Source organism: Meleagris gallopavo, chromosome 1, assembly GCF_905368555.1.
Source record: "Meleagris gallopavo chromosome 1, MGAL_WU_HG_1.1, whole genome shotgun sequence".
Taxonomy (NCBI): domain Eukaryota; kingdom Metazoa; phylum Chordata; class Aves; order Galliformes; family Phasianidae; genus Meleagris; species Meleagris gallopavo.
In genome coordinates, this window is record NC_139404.1 from 143,401,165 (window position 1) to 143,417,824 (window position 16,660).

Sequence of the window (16,660 nt, forward strand, 5' to 3'; positions counted from 1 at the left end):
GGAGGAGTTAACACTGCACTACTCCCTCCTCTCCACAGCATTCTGTTGTCACCTACATGGTTAGCAATCAAGCTACGTGAAATGAATCCATGAAAAATATTACTATGCATCACAATGTTAAAAAGTGTATAATCTTGTGGGGAAGCATTACTAACTGTCCAGGGCTGTACACATACGACCTAGAGCCTAACTTGTAATGATGTAGTGAGTAATGAATCACTGCATCATGTGGCTAGCAATGTCATGTCATCCTATGCTTCAGAGGCACTTGAAAGACATGCCAGTGAAGAAGTAGCTGACTTCCATCTGCATAGACCACCTCTGCCATTCACTAAATTCTACCACTACATGTATCCAAAAGCCTAGAAGTGACTTGTCTACACACTCCTGCTTGGAATTAATTCTTGTTCCCATTTTCCACTTACCCATGAACTTCCATTACATCATCCAGGTCATAAATATAGACCTTTAAAAAGCATTGATCCCAGTGTTATTTCTTCAGTGACACCACAACCAGCTACCACATGGCCTTCTATGGTTGCTCACATCCACTTGGAGAGCAACAGTTCCATTCATCATCTTATCCTACTGTCTAGTCCATATCTCATTCATATTGCTCAAATGCCACTAGGGAAGAGCTTGATTTAGTCCTCGTTAAGATCAACCCACTGGCCTTCATAGCCAGTCCTCTCATTGCAGAAGACAGTGGGGTTGGTTCATCACAGCTTGCTACTCTGTACTGGCTGTTCCCATTTCTGATTCTTCACATGGTTGGAAGTGGCTTCAGGGAAATTTGCTCAGTCACCTTTCCAGGTATGGATACGAGACTGACTAACCTGCAGCTCTTTGAATCTTCCTTGCTGTCTTTCTTGAAGAGAAGTATGATGTCATCTCAAAGTTCATACTGCACAAGGAAAAACTTGGATTTTGTATGCATCACTACATGCTTATCGACTAAGAATGCCAACTGTCATTTTAGCAATGACTTACCTAATAAAGTCCTACCACAAGTCCTCACAGTCAGCTTTTTCTTGACAATCCACAGTATCACTATCTTAGTACTCATTTTCTTTCTGGATGATATCCCTTTTCTTTTGTCAGCATTTTAGAAAATAAAAAAGTGAACATACTAAAAATAAAACACAGGAGGACTATTCCTACACCCAAGACAAGACCTTCCTTCTTATTTGGTAGCAAGTAAGCGTCCCACAGAGCCTTTAAAAAAAAAAAAAAAACCAAAAAAACAACAAACCAACAACATCTTGTTGAATGCCCTTGGCAACTCAAGCAGACTACAATCACCAGACCTTCCTTGTAACATTTTTTCTTAATCTTTTCAGAAATCCTCCTACATGACAACTGAGGCACAGTTTCATATTTCAAAAGTCACTTGGATCTCCCACTGTGCCATATTAGGTGACTATAATTCCATTCCCTACAGTACTTTCTCCTAGTTTTCCCCTTTGCAGATGTTAAGCTTACTAGTAAGCAATAGGGCTCTTTTTAAAAACTACTTTCGAGTTTTCCAAATACCAAGCTTTAATAGAAAGTCACATCCACATGAAGTAGTTCGGTTGTTTAATTCTTGAGCTTCTTTAAATGCCATCTGGTTGTGGTAAGTGGTGCCTTTAAATACCATCTGGTTCATGTCAAAAAAAATAAAACACACACCTTGTTCAGTAATTGCCTCTACCAACTCTTCAATTTGAAGAAAGATCCAGAACTTCTTCAAAGCTCGAAGATGAATACAAATGCAAGTGGTAAAACTGTAACTTCTTGAGCTTTATTTCCAGATCACTGAAGGAGAGATATCTATTAGCCCTATACATTTCCTAGCAGGTTTCACATTCCAAGAGTATTTCAAAAAAGTGCAATTTATACCTTCTGAAAGTTTTTCCTCAAACATCTTCCTTAGTTGCACTGCATTTTTACTATACCCTGCCAGAATTTATGATCCTTCCAACTTTGCTCTTGCAGACAAATTTGACCTTTAAAAAACTGAACAGCTTTGTGTTCTACCTCCTGTTTATGATGCTATGCCCACCTCAGTTCGATAGGTGCATTTGCTTCAGAACTCCCATACAGCACCTTTGTAGTTCCCATGTCACTCACAAGGATTTTACTTTTATAAATTCTTCTCAATTTTTAAGTAGTTTCTATTAAAAAAAAAAAAAAAAAAAAGATTTTCAGACGGGAGAAAACATGTTTGTTCTTGTAAGAGTCATAAATATATTTTACAGAACAACTATTTATCACACATACTTTGAACCACATACTGCACACAGTGGTCAGAACTACAGAGCAAAAAACTTTCTCCCTCTTCAGGTTTGCTGACTAACTGCTCCATGAAATACTCATTAATTACCTAGTACTCATTAACTGCCTAGCACTTGAGTCTCCACATCAATCAACCACAGCCACCACCACCATGCTGACTAGGGAGCAATACAACTGAGAAGCCAGAAGAAATGAAAGGACTTCAAAAACAAAGAAGGAGAGGAGAATGACCAGATGATAAAGGCAGCTTCTATGCATCTATATACCATGTTGCTCTTAGGGCTCCAGGTCTTGGAATTAAACATTTACCATTTTTAATGAACTGCTGTTTTTTCTTAACTTATAACTGCAGAAAAAGAAAGTCAGATGGTCAACATGAATTCAAGAAGCATGAAGCAAAAAAAACCAAACAAAACAAAAACCTATTAAGAGATAACAAAAAAGATGTAAACTAACTGCTTAAATTTAGCTCTCAAGTATTTGAGACCAAGACTAAACAAAACACTGCCCGGCCAAAACAGCTAATGAAAATTCACTTGATAGAGCTCTGCATATTCTGGTGTTTTGATGCAAACACAGATGTACTATTTTGATTTCTTTTGCCTTTTGTCTCTATCATGAGATCATGTTTCCCTCTGTGTACCCCAGGATTATCTCCTACCCTACTTACAGATAACTTCTTCACTTCATAACTTCCTAGTCTCATCAAACCACCACCTTATTCTGCTGGGCTCCAGGGGCATTAGCAGTCTTCCTTTTTTCCCTTCTATGAGACGGGGAAAGAGCTGGGACCCATCAACCTTCCTTCATCTGCAGGAAAGGTGAATGAAGGTAGTGGCTATGAAGGTTGCAATATACTATAAGGCCAGAAGAGAGGTAATATTTTGAAAAAAGCTCCCCTAGAATCATAGAATCGCTCAGGTTGGAAAAGACCTTAAAGATCATCGAGCCCAACCACAACCCAACTACAGTACCCTAACTCTAACAACCCTCCGCTAAATCATGTTCCTGAGCATCACATCCGCGTGGTTTTTAAGCACATCCAGGGATGGTGACTCAACTACCTCCCTGGGAAGCCTGTTCCAGTGCTTAACAATCCTTTCTGTAAAGAAGCTTTTCTTTACTCTATAGGGGTCACCCTATAGAGCAGAGATTTCAGTACTGCTGACCAACAGTTGATAGTAAAGCACAATAACTATCAATGCCAATCTTAAATACCTTCTTCTCCAAGACATCATGAAAGTAGAACAATGAGGCATACGCCATAGAGACTATTTCCAATTATTTAATATTCTTCTCCTTAGATAAACTGAATACAAATCTAAGAGAAACAGTTATAAAAACTGAGTAGCAGCTTCAGGAAGCAGATAGAAACAGAGTTACAGAGAATATGTTTCAGGCAGAGAGAAGAGCAGTTATTTCTCCTTATCAGCTTTTGTGTACTGCTAGGAACAGAGAAAACAATAAAACAAAGAAGTTAGGGCAGATTAAAGTAGTAAATTCAGTTAGCCCTCATTCAGTCTCAGACCAAAGAGCTAAAACTCCCAGAGCCCCATTGAACTTCAGCAGGTCAGAGAAGCTCAGAACTGAACAATTCAAGCCTGCAGTTTGCCAAACAAGCGTAACAGAGACAAGCACCCCTTCAGCCTGCTCATTGTACACACAAAGCAAGCAAGTACACTGTGAACAAGAAAAGCACATAAGACAAAAGCAGAAGAGCAAGCAAAATCGGGGGAGCAGCAATGTGTGAGAATGGATAAAGATAGGCTGACAAGAAGTTAAATCACAAGTGTAAGACATAACCCTGGAAACATAGGAAACAGCAAGTCCTTCTCCTAGGGGTGTGGGAGTACTAAAACATATAATTGTGGAAAAGGTATCTTTATTATCCTATGTGCTTTTGAACTCTTTTCTTACCTACTCACACACAAGAAAATGAAAAACCTCTGGTCACAGTGCTAAAATTTAGCTCCTGAAAGTACACACGATTTTATTTAAAATATCAGTGTAACTACAATATGGTGCTTACTACGAACACTTCCTAATTCATTTTATTTATTTTAAATATTTTCTTTGGAAAAAAATCTCATAATGGATTGAAATACAAACAATGGAGCATGAAACAAGAGTGATAAAAGTCTACCATTCCAACTAATCTCCTAATCCAAGCTGCAGTTCTGTGTGGCTGCAGTTAAGCTTCTCAGTCAATCTGTTTGTCAGATGCCGTCCATCAGTTTTACTATTACTCTATAGCAATGCCCAGCAGCCGTTTAGATACTTGCTACTGACCCATATCACAATAGGATTCTTTATCATATTATCAGGTATCTGATAATTTAATCAAAAGAAAAAGAGATATAGACTAATGTGAAATAATCTGCAGATGTTAGAGGCAGGGCTACAAAACAAGGCAGTGTGCATTTACATGCTCACTGACCTGCCAGCTTTAGAGTGCAGATGTGGGTGACAAGAGAACAAAACAAAGACTTTGCTGAAAAAAATGACATGTTACAGAGGACCAGAGCACTTTAAGAAAAAGCTACGTTCAGTTACTCTACGTGCTCTTCAGAGATACAAACAAGAGGAAACCAACACCTCACAGAATCATAGAATGGTTGAAAAGGACCACAATGATCATCTAGATTCAACCCCCCTGCTATGTGCAGGGTCACCAACCACCAAACCAGGCTGCCCAGAGCCACATCCAATCTGGCCTTCAATGCCTCCAGGAATGGGGCCTCTGAATCATACAGTTTGGAAAAGACCCATAAGAACACCAAATCCAACCATCAACAAGCACTACCATGTCCACTACTAAACCATGTCCCTAAGATCCTCAACCACACACTCAAAACATAAGTCAGAAAACAGGAAATTTCAGCTAGGTGAAAAGGCAAGCACTTTCCTTCTACAGGTGGTCACTGTAAGATATTGCTCAGAAACACTGTAGTTTCCTCCATAGATTCAAACCCTGTGGGCAAGGCCCAAAGCAACCTGCTCCAAGTTCTACTTCTGAGCAGGGAATTGGGCTCAATGGCTGACAAAGATCCCATTCTACTTAAATAATTCTGCAATAAATAAAAGTAACTAGTAGCAAAGAAAAACAGAATAATTTCATGGAGTTATTGTTCTTGTCTAAACCTTGTTAAATCAACAACAGAAAAGATATGGCTTGAACTTGACAAAGGCTCTTCTGCCAGGGTTTCAACAGTAAGAGGTCATTCGTGTTTGAAACCTCTTGGAAGCTAATGGTCCTAATCCCATAACTAAAACTGGAGGTATAGTTAATGGATGAAAAAATTACATGACAACTACACTATGTGGATTTACAGTATAAGAGCTGGAATGCCTAATTTAACATTTGGTTCTCATACTAAAACACTTACCTGACTTGATGAACCAGGAGGGGAGAGAGGGACGGCAGGGGATGTGGAAGACTGTAGGACAGAAGCTCAAACTAGCTAGTTCTTAAAGTACTTCATTATATCTAGGTCTTTCTCTCCCAGCCAAGTATAGAAAATCGGAAGGTGAGCTCTAGACTATACACCAAGTTTTATTTGGAAATAAAAAAAAACAAAACACACAAGCTTCCACATTACATACCTGTGATCCTTCCTTGCCCGGATTCTGCAGCAGGATTCAGGCATCCCTGAACCTCTAGATGGGAAGTGGGGGAGCATACATCACTCTACTGTAAGAGCAGAGCAAGTCTGAGAGCAACTTGTGAGACTGAATGTGTACAAGTCCACGGGTCCAGATGACACACATCCCAAGGTTCTAAGGGAGCTGGCTGATATGGTTGCTGAGCTGCTCTCCATCTTATTTGAACAGACATGGTGTCAGGCAAAGTCCTCAGGGACTGCAAAAAGACAATTATCACTCCCATTTATAAGAAAGGAAAGAAGGAAGACCTGGGGGAGAGGCCAGTGGGAAAGAGAAAGCTGTGGGGAACTTCATTGCAGCCTTTCAATATTTAAAAGGAGTTCATAAACATGAGGGAAATCAACTTTGTACACAGGTAGACAGTGATAGGACAAGGGGAAATGGTTTTAAACTGAAGGAAGGGAGATTTAGATTAGATGTTAGGAGAAGTTTTTTGTTTTTGTTTTTTTTTTTTACTGAGAGAGTGATGAGGCGCTGGAACAGGCTGCCCAAAGAGGTTGTAGGTGCCCCACCCTTGGAGGTGTTCAAGGATGGGGCCCTGGGCAATCTGATCTAGTATTGTCACAGAGGGGTTAGAACCTAATGATCCTTGAAGTCCCTTCCAACCCAAGACATTCTATGATTCTGGACCAGTTTATGCTGTTCATACCATTTATGTCTACTAAAACGATTGGTTTCTGCTTCCTAAGCATTGTCTCTCAATGTCACGGCCCTGAATCAGTAGGACAAATGAGCCTGATGTGAAGGGCTGGGCACTCAAAGATAGTTTTAGACTACAGGCCCAGGACAGTAGAAAGCAGGATGCAGTAGGGTAAGGACAGTAGCTGTTCCTTGCTAAGGTTGGCCTGCTGCACATCTAATTGCAGTGTTAGTGGCAATAGTTTTGCTATGCCTTTTTTTTTTTTTCCTCAAATATTTGGAAAAAACCTAAGCATTTCAGGTAGTTCTACGTGAAGCCAAAAGTTGGACTTGGTGAGTTGGAAAGGACACACAAGGCTCAAGATATCCTATTATTTCTTCACCTTGCAAGACTGTAGCTGTATTTCTGCTCCCAGCTCATCTCTGGTATCTTTCAGCCTCAGCCCTTATTTCATGCTCGCAGCTGATTTCTATGCTCCTCTTTACTTCACCTCCTACTCTTAGGAATTCCTCAGCCAACACAATCAGTTGCTATTCCACTCATCCCCAAATTCTCAGCTGTAGTCTGTATGCAAATACATGGAAATGAAGTCAAGAATTGCAGATACCTACTTTTGAGTGTGAAAATATACAAAGTGAGATATAAGTTTATGTGCCACCTAAACAAAAGCCAGTGCTAGAATAACAATAGAAATATGTTACTTAGTTAAAGAAAAATGTACTCTTTTTCCTGCATTACTACCTCTGAAGTTTTATTCACATGCATTCGAATTTGCCTAAGTTCTAAAAATGGAAGTCTAAGACTCACCAAGGTTTGTCTGTCCATTAATACTGTTACACCTCATATGAGAACTGGAAAAAAAACTTTTGCAAACCTTAGTTCATTATAATCCCAGAACTGATTAGGATGATCATAACATTGAAAATTAAACTGTTTGCATATCCTATATTTTAGTGTACGTGCGATAAGTCTACAGTTTATTCATTACTGTCAATAAAAAAAAATCCATCATCCTGGGAATATATTGCATATGTCTACCCATACTTTGTTTCCATGAGAATTCTTGACATGTTCTTGAACTATCAGAATGATGCAATTTGGATAAACTAGCATACATAGAATGTTAGATACACTACAAGCCACTTTTACAACTGCCTACAGTGAAGAAAGTAGGGGCTCTTCCTCCTCAAGAAGGATGTGCAACTCAGAAACAGTGTTCTGTTTTATTGAATATTTCCTCCACTGTTCAGTGAAGTTTGAATAACAATACACAACATTTATACAGTCAACATGTGACACTATGTTGAGATGACTATACCTCCCCTTCAGGAGGCTTTTATGATTCATTAGTTCTGGAGAAAACATCCAACCAATTTCTCAAGTGATTTAACTCCTAAAGGCACTTAATCTGAATTGATCTACACGAGTTCAGCTTTTATGAGTGATCAGCTGACAGAGGAATAGCTCCATACTGCCTACTACTATTTCTTACAAAATTTACAACTTAAAATATTCTGTTACATTTCTTTAAATTTGTAATTACTTCAGCAAAATATATGACATACCTATTATATACCATATATCCAGATTTACCACAAAAGTTCCTTCCAATTCAATGAAATTTGGCTTCTTTCACAAGAGTACTCTTGAACTCCCCAGTTTACATTTCCAAGGCAATAATTTTTAATTCCAGTTGTGATACCATTGAAGATTGTTGCTGAAGAGAATGAAGTATTTTTTCAGCTTCTATAGTCACACAGTTGACCATTTATCAAACTCTTGACAATTTAGCCAAAGGACTTGGAAGAAACTACTCCCACACCCAGATGACAAACTAGCAATTTGCATCCTTGCTGAGTTGGTAGTTTATTTGCATTTCATTCAGCTAATGTTTCCAATTCCTTTATTAGTTTAATTCATATATTGTCACACTGTTTTCTGCAATGCTTCCTAACTTTTCCAGCTTACACTGAACAGGTTTCTTACCTCTTCTTGGGTATTCTGGAGGAGTGAAGCATGTGAAGTATGCCTCTTTCTTTCACGCTTGAGTTTCTAGTTTACTTATTTACCAGATGTAACTGGTCTCTGAAGGGAGGTCAGCACCTCCAAGTACTCTAACATCCTGAAAAGCACCAAACAGCACCTGAAGCCACATGCAACCCTTCCTAGAAGTATCACATTATTTCACAGAATCAGGTAGCAAAGCATCAAGTTAATTATGAATATCATGGTTTGTTTCTTCAGTTCTTCGCTATTTTCCTTAAATGATTTCATTCTTGCACAATAGCTATGTATTCATAGAAAATATGAAACTCTGCTTCAGTAGCAGAGCAACCACAGCCCTCTGAGCTTGAAGACTGCAAGAACACAACACACTTCATACCATTTAGTCATTTCCAAGATCCTAAGCACTGCTCACGTAAGAGACCACAGGTGTTTCAAGAATTATCAACATTGCCATTCTAGAATGTTTTCAGAAAGATCAACACCTATCTCAGCTTTGTTCAAGATGTGTTTCGTTGTTAATCTCTTTTTCTCTTTTAATTAGTGGTCATGTCCAGATAGGCTGTCCAATCAGCTTCCTTGACAGTATTTAAAAACCTTGTTCAGCAATAACAGAACATTGAAAGGACTTTAAGATACCTTGTAAGGCAACTCAGAACATTAAAACAATCAATTTAGCCTAATGTTTAATCAAGAACTTAGTCTAAGTTTGGGCTGCAAATATTTCCAGAGAGCAAGCAGCATACTGAATGCTAGATACTTTAAAGAATACAGGTTCCCTTGCTCTTATCAGGTCTCATGCTGAACAGAGAGCAGCAAAGTCTTTATGCTTGGAGCTCAATTCACTATCACTGCTGCACCAAGCTCCAAGAGGAAATGCTTTCCTGTTACTGACTTTGAAGGCAACATATGAAAACTGCCAGCACACCTGAGGGGAGAAATCATTCAGTTAAAATGGTTCTTTACCCTTTTCATTTAGTTTTTGTGATCACTAAAGCTAAGGTGGCAGATTCCCCCCTTCTCTTCTCCTCAAAGCAGTCTCAGAAAAATCGAAGTAAGTAAATTTTATCCCTATTGTTACCAATGACTGTGTCTACAGATTTAATCTCTAGCAGCAGGATGACATTACACAAAAACTTTTCCCATTGGACTTCAAAACAACACATACCCCTGAAACTAACTAAGAAGTAGTTTTAGTATCAGTAATCAAGAGTACTAGAAATTTTAATTCAGGCAGCTAGGTAACAAATTAAGCATCTTATTAACACAAGAGTTAAACCAACTACCATCTTACAACACTGCACAGCCCTAGAGGAAGGTACTGACAGTTCCACTCTATTTTTTCCTTCCCTAGATTTTAGTCTGCCTATATTACAAGAAGTCAAAAAATAATTCCTCATCAGATTGGTATTAACAACTTTCATAAACACTAGCAGTTAGCAGAAAACATGGAGTTCTCATCATTTTTGTAGTCCCCAAGCACTGCTGAGATTTATTGCAGCAGCTTCAGACATCTCAAGACAAGGCTTGGGGTCAAAGGTTTTCTAGAGCTGTACCAACCTCAACACTAGAGATTCTTATTCCCATCAATCATTTGCCTGTTTCTCCTGAAGGTGGGATGCACGGCAGCCATCTCACAGGAGAAAAGCACAGTGAGAAATTAAGTCGGGTAGAATTGTTATTTATACCATAAAAGTAAAAGGCAATGCCTTTAAAATAGTATGAGTAGATATTTCCTGTTAGTGTCTTAAGAAAGAAAACCAATGTTCTAGAAAGAAAAAAAAAAAAAAAAGGGGGGGGGGGAGGGGGAAAGAGGGCAGGGGAAGAACTCCCTGGAAAGCAATTCTCAGAGTTAAATTAAACAAAGCGTATATTACAATGGAATTGAATTCTATTCAATGTTTACATCAACAACACAGCCACTGAATACAGAACAGATTTAAATAAACCCATGATGTAAAGCTAAGGACAAATTATAACTCAGATCAATTTTGCAAATTAAGTAAACTGGCAGCAAAGGAGTAAAATCCAGTGGGGATGAGCATAAAACTCTACAATTAAATGGAAATTATTAGTTATATAAAAAGACAATGGGAAATAAGTAATAGTCTTTGAGAAAACAAGCAATGTCTAAATTTCAAGCTGAACAACCAATATCAGACAACTGCAAAACAGGCAAGTGTAACTGTACAACCGGAAAGACAACTTGTAGAATAAATGAAACAATCTGTTCTGCTCCACTTTATATTATACATACAGATGAAAAAAAAAAAAATTGTACCCCCACTGAAGTGTTGCATTTCAAGAAAAGAACTGGCATGAATCCAAAGAAGTGAAACAGAACAAATGACCTACAAGAAATACAAAACAAGCGGGATTCGATTATTTTTTTCAGAGGGGAAGGCTGAAAGAGGACTTCCTATGAACCAAAGTACCCAGTAGGTTAATGAAGAGAAAGGGATCCATTTTTCTTCTGTGTTCCTCAGAAACAATTCACATTAAGCACTGGAGGGAAGACAGCACCACCTTCTAGCAAGGACGACAATGAAACTCCTGAAGGAATTACCAAAGGTTCCTCTGAAGTGACCAACACATGGAAAAAAAAAAAACCCTACAGCGTCAGTAGCAGGATCTCAAAGCAGTTTTTATCCTTCCTATTCCTTAAACTTAGGAAAGGGAAGGAAAATAAACCTATAGGAGCTCATTGGTTCTAACATTCACTTCAGTAGACACCAAGGTGTGGTAGACCATTTCTGTGCTTTTCTCCAGGTTCAATACTAGTAACATTTACAGCTTTTTAATCTCTTCTCCCCATTACCTTCAGCATAGTTCTAATTTTTAATTAGCACTCTTACGTTTTTGTGATGAGCATGGTTACCACGGCTGCAAAGGAAGGAGTCCATCTTATGCTCTTAGAGCCTTAAAGAAAAACAAAAAAAACTCACTATGTCTGCATTAGAAGAAAAAGGAATCTGCTGGCTTCTATTTACCTCTCCCAGTTCTGTAACTCGTGGGTTCACCGCAGTTTATACTTCCACACAGTAACAGAGTTAAACAGACTCTAAGAATTGGAAAGTATAAGCAAGTGAATGAATGAAAAATCAATACTCCAGAAGACTCTACTGTACTGATAATAAAGCTCACAAGGTTTACAGAATTAGACTAATTTCACCATTTCATAAGAAAATTAGACAACAGTTTCAATGAAGTATTCTTTCAAGTGCTACCTTCCTCTTTCAATCAAACTCTAATAAGTAACAATGTGTAATTATTAATGATATTACAAACAATTGAGAAAGTGTGCCTTAATAAGAAGTCTTAAGGTCACCTTTTAGTCTACCATACATAAAGTGGAAAGAAAAAGCAATCCCTATCACATACACCAAATTCTATCTGGTAACCTGAGAGGCAATTATCTTGGACTACCGACTGCAGCCCTGGATAAAGAACACTCCTCATCTAGGACATCTAGACTCTCATTCCAGCCTTTTGTTGCATTACCCTGAGAAGAACTGCCTCTGCCTTCGTCATACCTAGGATCTTTCAGAGCTGTATTTTTCCATTGTCTGAAGAGGCAGCCTAAAGCCACTCACCTTTCCACACTGCTGCAAAGTTCTGCACCGATTACTTTATACTGTAACAGCTATTTTTGAAAGACAAAGAAAATAACCCACGTTATAGACACTGGGTATAGCAATATATTTCCTCTGAAGTGAACGTGGGGATAGTTTTACTGATTAGAAACCTCCCCATGAACACCACCGCATCCTCGTGAGAGGTCACAATGCTTTAATTATGCTAATAATTACTTTAGTTTTCAGTTGCAAATAATAACTTAATTTACAACTGTATCAATTACATATTCTTCACAGAATTCAGATAGCAACTTCTGTAAAGTGAAAGCTATACTTCAGTGCTAGAAACTAAAACAGCATCTAGTGTGCAGTCAGTAAACAGCTTCTCATGCTTGTAATGCTATAAATGGGATGGAAAATACCACAGTAACAATGGGGTGGCAAAGTCTTTGGCTACAGCAAATGAGAATAAGCCCAAATGCACCAGCCACAGACCCAGAAAAGAAGGAAAAGAGCAGCTTACCTTCAGAAGGCCTCAGGTAGTTAGGGATCTCCAGCAAGAGATAGCCTTACTTCCACTGCCAACCCTTAAATGAGGTCTAGAAAGAGGTGGATCCTGGGTCTATCGCTTCCAGTCACTCAACTGCACTGCTTGCATCTGAGCAACCCTGGGTTGGCCCTGCCTTCTCTCCACGTGCTCAATCACTCTTTCAGGCCATCACTTAGCATTTCCACTACAATACGGAAGTACCTCAGCTGGACACAACACACTTTGTATCATCGCATCATTGCGTCAGATACAACAGTCCACTGGCATGAAAATTAAAAGTTGGTGGTTGAGCTTGAAGGAGTTCAAAGTCACTGATCCACAATGGTAGCTTCTGTCTACTGAAGTCCCTTCAACAGTCTAAAGAGATTTCAGGTCTAAAATCTCTTTCATGAGCACTGTTTTTAAAAGAAATAATCCAGGGAGTGGTAGTGCTTCACATACTTCATGAAACCCTTAGGGCCATTCTCCATTCCTTCTCTACCCACCACACAGCCCGCATTCCCACAAATTCCAACTACAGTTTTTCTATCAACTCTTCTAAGTACCTGTGTTGAAAGATAGGACTTAATCTAACATAAGAAAACAGCAAATAAAATACTCAACAACGTCAAACAAGATTATATGAGGCTCTCACTTGTTTCCTCTTGACTTACATTACTATTACCAGCACTGCAAGGAGCAAGTTTCCAAAACGCACAGATCTATATCTGTAGTTAACGTTACATATATTGAGATCTGAAACAGTTTATACCTTGTTATGAAAGAAAAAAAGAAGTTAGAGATACATCCTCATTGCATCAAATGTACTATACTAGAGATCAAACACGTAATATGATTTGTCCCACTGTCCCACAAAGAAAATCCAGTATCACATATTTACCCAAATTAGTCTAATTTTCTGACTCCGTAGCTGGAACATTGAAGAAAAAAAAAGATATTCAAAGAAGTCTAATGCCTCAAATACTCTCAAAAGCTTTGAAATGCAACTTCAAAAATTAAAAAAAATTAAAAAAATCACTATGTTCTACTTTAGCTCATATGATGGTCTCTTGCTTATTTTAGGCATGCAGACACTTTGTGCTCAATTTGCAGTTCATACATTAAAAAGCCTTCAATCCATGCCTCTAATAGTACAGTCCTCCAGCAAAGTATTTTGGGCTTGACTCCAACTTTACCAGCAGCAAAGGCATTCGTAACAGAGACAAACCATACCTCAGGGTTCATTTTAAAACTCACTGAAAAAAATTGAACTCAAGCTAACTGACTATATGGAGTAAGCAAACATAAGAAGCAAAAGGTGCCAGCACAGCATATAATATACAAGGAGCAAGCACTGGAATAATATAACTTTATTTACAGGACTTCCTCCCAGAAAGCTCACTTAGGATGCCACACTAACCAAACAAGAACAAAAATTAACACTTGTCAGCTGTAGCTGGTGTCCCTACTTGTCTTCTTTCAAGCAGAAAAATTACTAACAATCCACTGAATAACTCCCACGTCCTCCTTTGTAATTCAACTCAAAGTTATAAATTGACCTAATTTAATATTTTTTTCTTAATTTTAAAGTACAAGACCTGTTATTTTACCAATTTTACTTCCCACCCGCTATCTTTGCGATTCAAAATAACACTAATATTTTCCATAGCAGAGGTTGAGAGGATGCCAGGGACAGACTGCATGCTCTCAGATATTGCTGTGATCACTGCTCTTTATCCTTCCTTCTCTGGTTTACACTGCAATTATTCAATATTCCTTGAAGCTGTAGGGTTACCACTAAATTATTTTGTACTCCAAGACATTCACTGCATTTTTCTCCTGCTAGCACGTTTTAAAGTTTTATCCTAAGCTGAATTTTTTTTTAATATATAAATTGTACGAATTGTCCTAATTGTACCCTGCAAGTCCAGTCCAAGTCCTCAGCAATCAGCATTACGTTATGTTAACTGGAATAATGCCAGAGGTGTCTGGCTTTGTGATACAGGAGGGCCTGCTGTCAGTCACATCAAATAAGCCGGTGGAGGGTGAGCAGTTGAAGATACCTTCTTGATGCATGGGGCCAAGTGAACCCCTGTATGCCATTGGATTGCATGCGTTTCCACAACACTGCACACAAAATGATATGTCAGCGGTGCCTCTGAAAATATCAAGTCTTCAGACTCAAAATTAAGACGGGTGGTAAAATGAAATATTATTTGAAAAGCTGTACAAGTGGAAGTAGGATTTTTCTTACGTATTTTACATATATTGAAGTTATGGTTGCTAACAGTGTAAAAGTTCAGGAGAACACCTCTGTTTCCTCATTACCACACACGTCCAGGAGCTATCACACAAGTAAAGACGGGATCTCTCACATTCACCTGGGAAAGCTTAAAGGTAAATAAACCAGAGCAAAGCTCGCAACCCACTGCATCACCTCGAGCTTTCTATACTCAGAGGTTCTGCCTTTCGACCATTTTTCCATTTCCAACTCAAAGACTTGTTGCCAGACCCGACAGAAGCACGGGACAGAACACGAAGAGAGGCCGCACACCCACGGAGCAGCAGCGCGGCTCCCCGCACGAAGCCTGCCTTAAAGCTGGGCACCCGCTTCGCTCCCTTCGCGGCGGCCGCACACGCGGGGGATTATCAGAAGTTTGAGGAGAAGCGAAAGCCTCGCACGCGGCAAAAGGGAAGGAGGGCACCCAGAGCTAGCAGCCCCGCGGGAACGCGAGCCTCGCCGAGTTATTCGGGGGCTTTTCCGCCGTTCGCTCCCCCGGGTCGCTCTCGCCGCGCGGCACTGACCTGAGCGTGCGGTTGCCGGCGCAGCCGCGGCGCTCCATGGCGGCGGGCACGCAGCTGGTGAGCTCGGTCCAGTCGGCGTGCAGCCCGCAGCTCCAGCCGGTGGAGAAGCGGGAGAAGAGCCAGGTGTCCTTATCGCCGCCCGGGCGGTGGCAGGCGCACTTCTTCTGCCCGGCGCGGCAGTAGCAGGGTTGCTCCAGACGGATGTTGCGCACCAGGTGCCGCCCGAAGGTGGTGCCGCCCGTCTTCTGGATGTGCAGGAAGACGATCACGTCGCGGCCCCGCATGTCGAAGCGCACCCTCCGGCACAGCTCCCCCCGCGCGAACGGGAACTTGGGCTCCAGCCGCGGCACGGCGGCCGCCACCTCCTCCTCGTCCCGCTCCGCCGGCTGCTCCTCGCGGCGGGCGGCGGGGGCCGAGACGGGCGGGCGGCGGGGGCAGGCGGCGCCGGGGCAGGCGGGCGACACGTACTGGTAGACGATGAGCAGGAAGAGCAGCGCCAGCAGCGGCGGCAGCAGCCACCTGTTGAAGCGCTCGTCCATGGCGACGCGCGGGGCACGGCGCGGGCTCAGGCGCTGCCGGGCGCTGGCGGGGCGGCCGTCCCGCCCGGCTCCCCTCCCGCGGCGGCCGGTGGCATGGCCCCCGCGGGATCGCTCGGCTCAGCGTGGCCCTCCCGACGCGGCCATTCCCGCGCCTCGGCCGGCAGAGGCCGAGACACCGCAAGCCGCCTCCGCGCTGCCGAGCGGCGGCAGCCCTCAACTCCGCTCCGCTGACAACTCTCCGGCCCGAACGCACCGCTCAGCATCTCCGGGGGGGCGGGGCGCCGCCCGACAGCCGACCAATCGAAGTGAGCGGCCGGCGGAGTAGCCAATAGGCGGGCCTAGCACGCCGGGTGAATCGCCAATGAGAGCGCGCGGTGAGGAAATGAGGGGGAGGTGGGAGCCGCTCCTCTCTCCCCTCCAGGTATCAGGCGCGGACCAATAGAGCGTGAGGGGGCGGCAGGACCGGCCAATGAAACGGTGAGGGCGGGGCGAAGGGCAGCCAATGAGAGGCTCCGCCAGGTGAGTGGGGTGTGAAGCTCTCCCCGTCCCGGCCCGCCTAGCGGGGGCTGCCGCGGTTCTGCCATAGACGGGCCCCGCGCCTGCAGCGCGGTGATTGAACGCTGCTGGT

At 41.6% G+C, this 16,660-nt stretch overlaps 1 protein-coding gene across 1 annotated transcript in view; it reads right to left on the reverse strand.

Annotated features, from left to right (window-relative positions):
- The window catches only part of HS6ST3 (heparan sulfate 6-O-sulfotransferase 3), a 281,373-nt gene extending 265,049 nt beyond the window's left edge, over nucleotides 1–16,324 (reverse strand). Inside the window, exon 1 of the mRNA XM_085215627.1 lies at nucleotides 15,494–16,324. Coding sequence (XP_085071753.1) covers nucleotides 15,494–16,032 — 539 coding nt within the window. The 5' untranslated portion in view covers nucleotides 16,033–16,324. The remainder of the gene's footprint in view (nucleotides 1–15,493) is intronic.
- Between the last annotated feature and the right edge of the window lie 336 nt (nucleotides 16,325–16,660).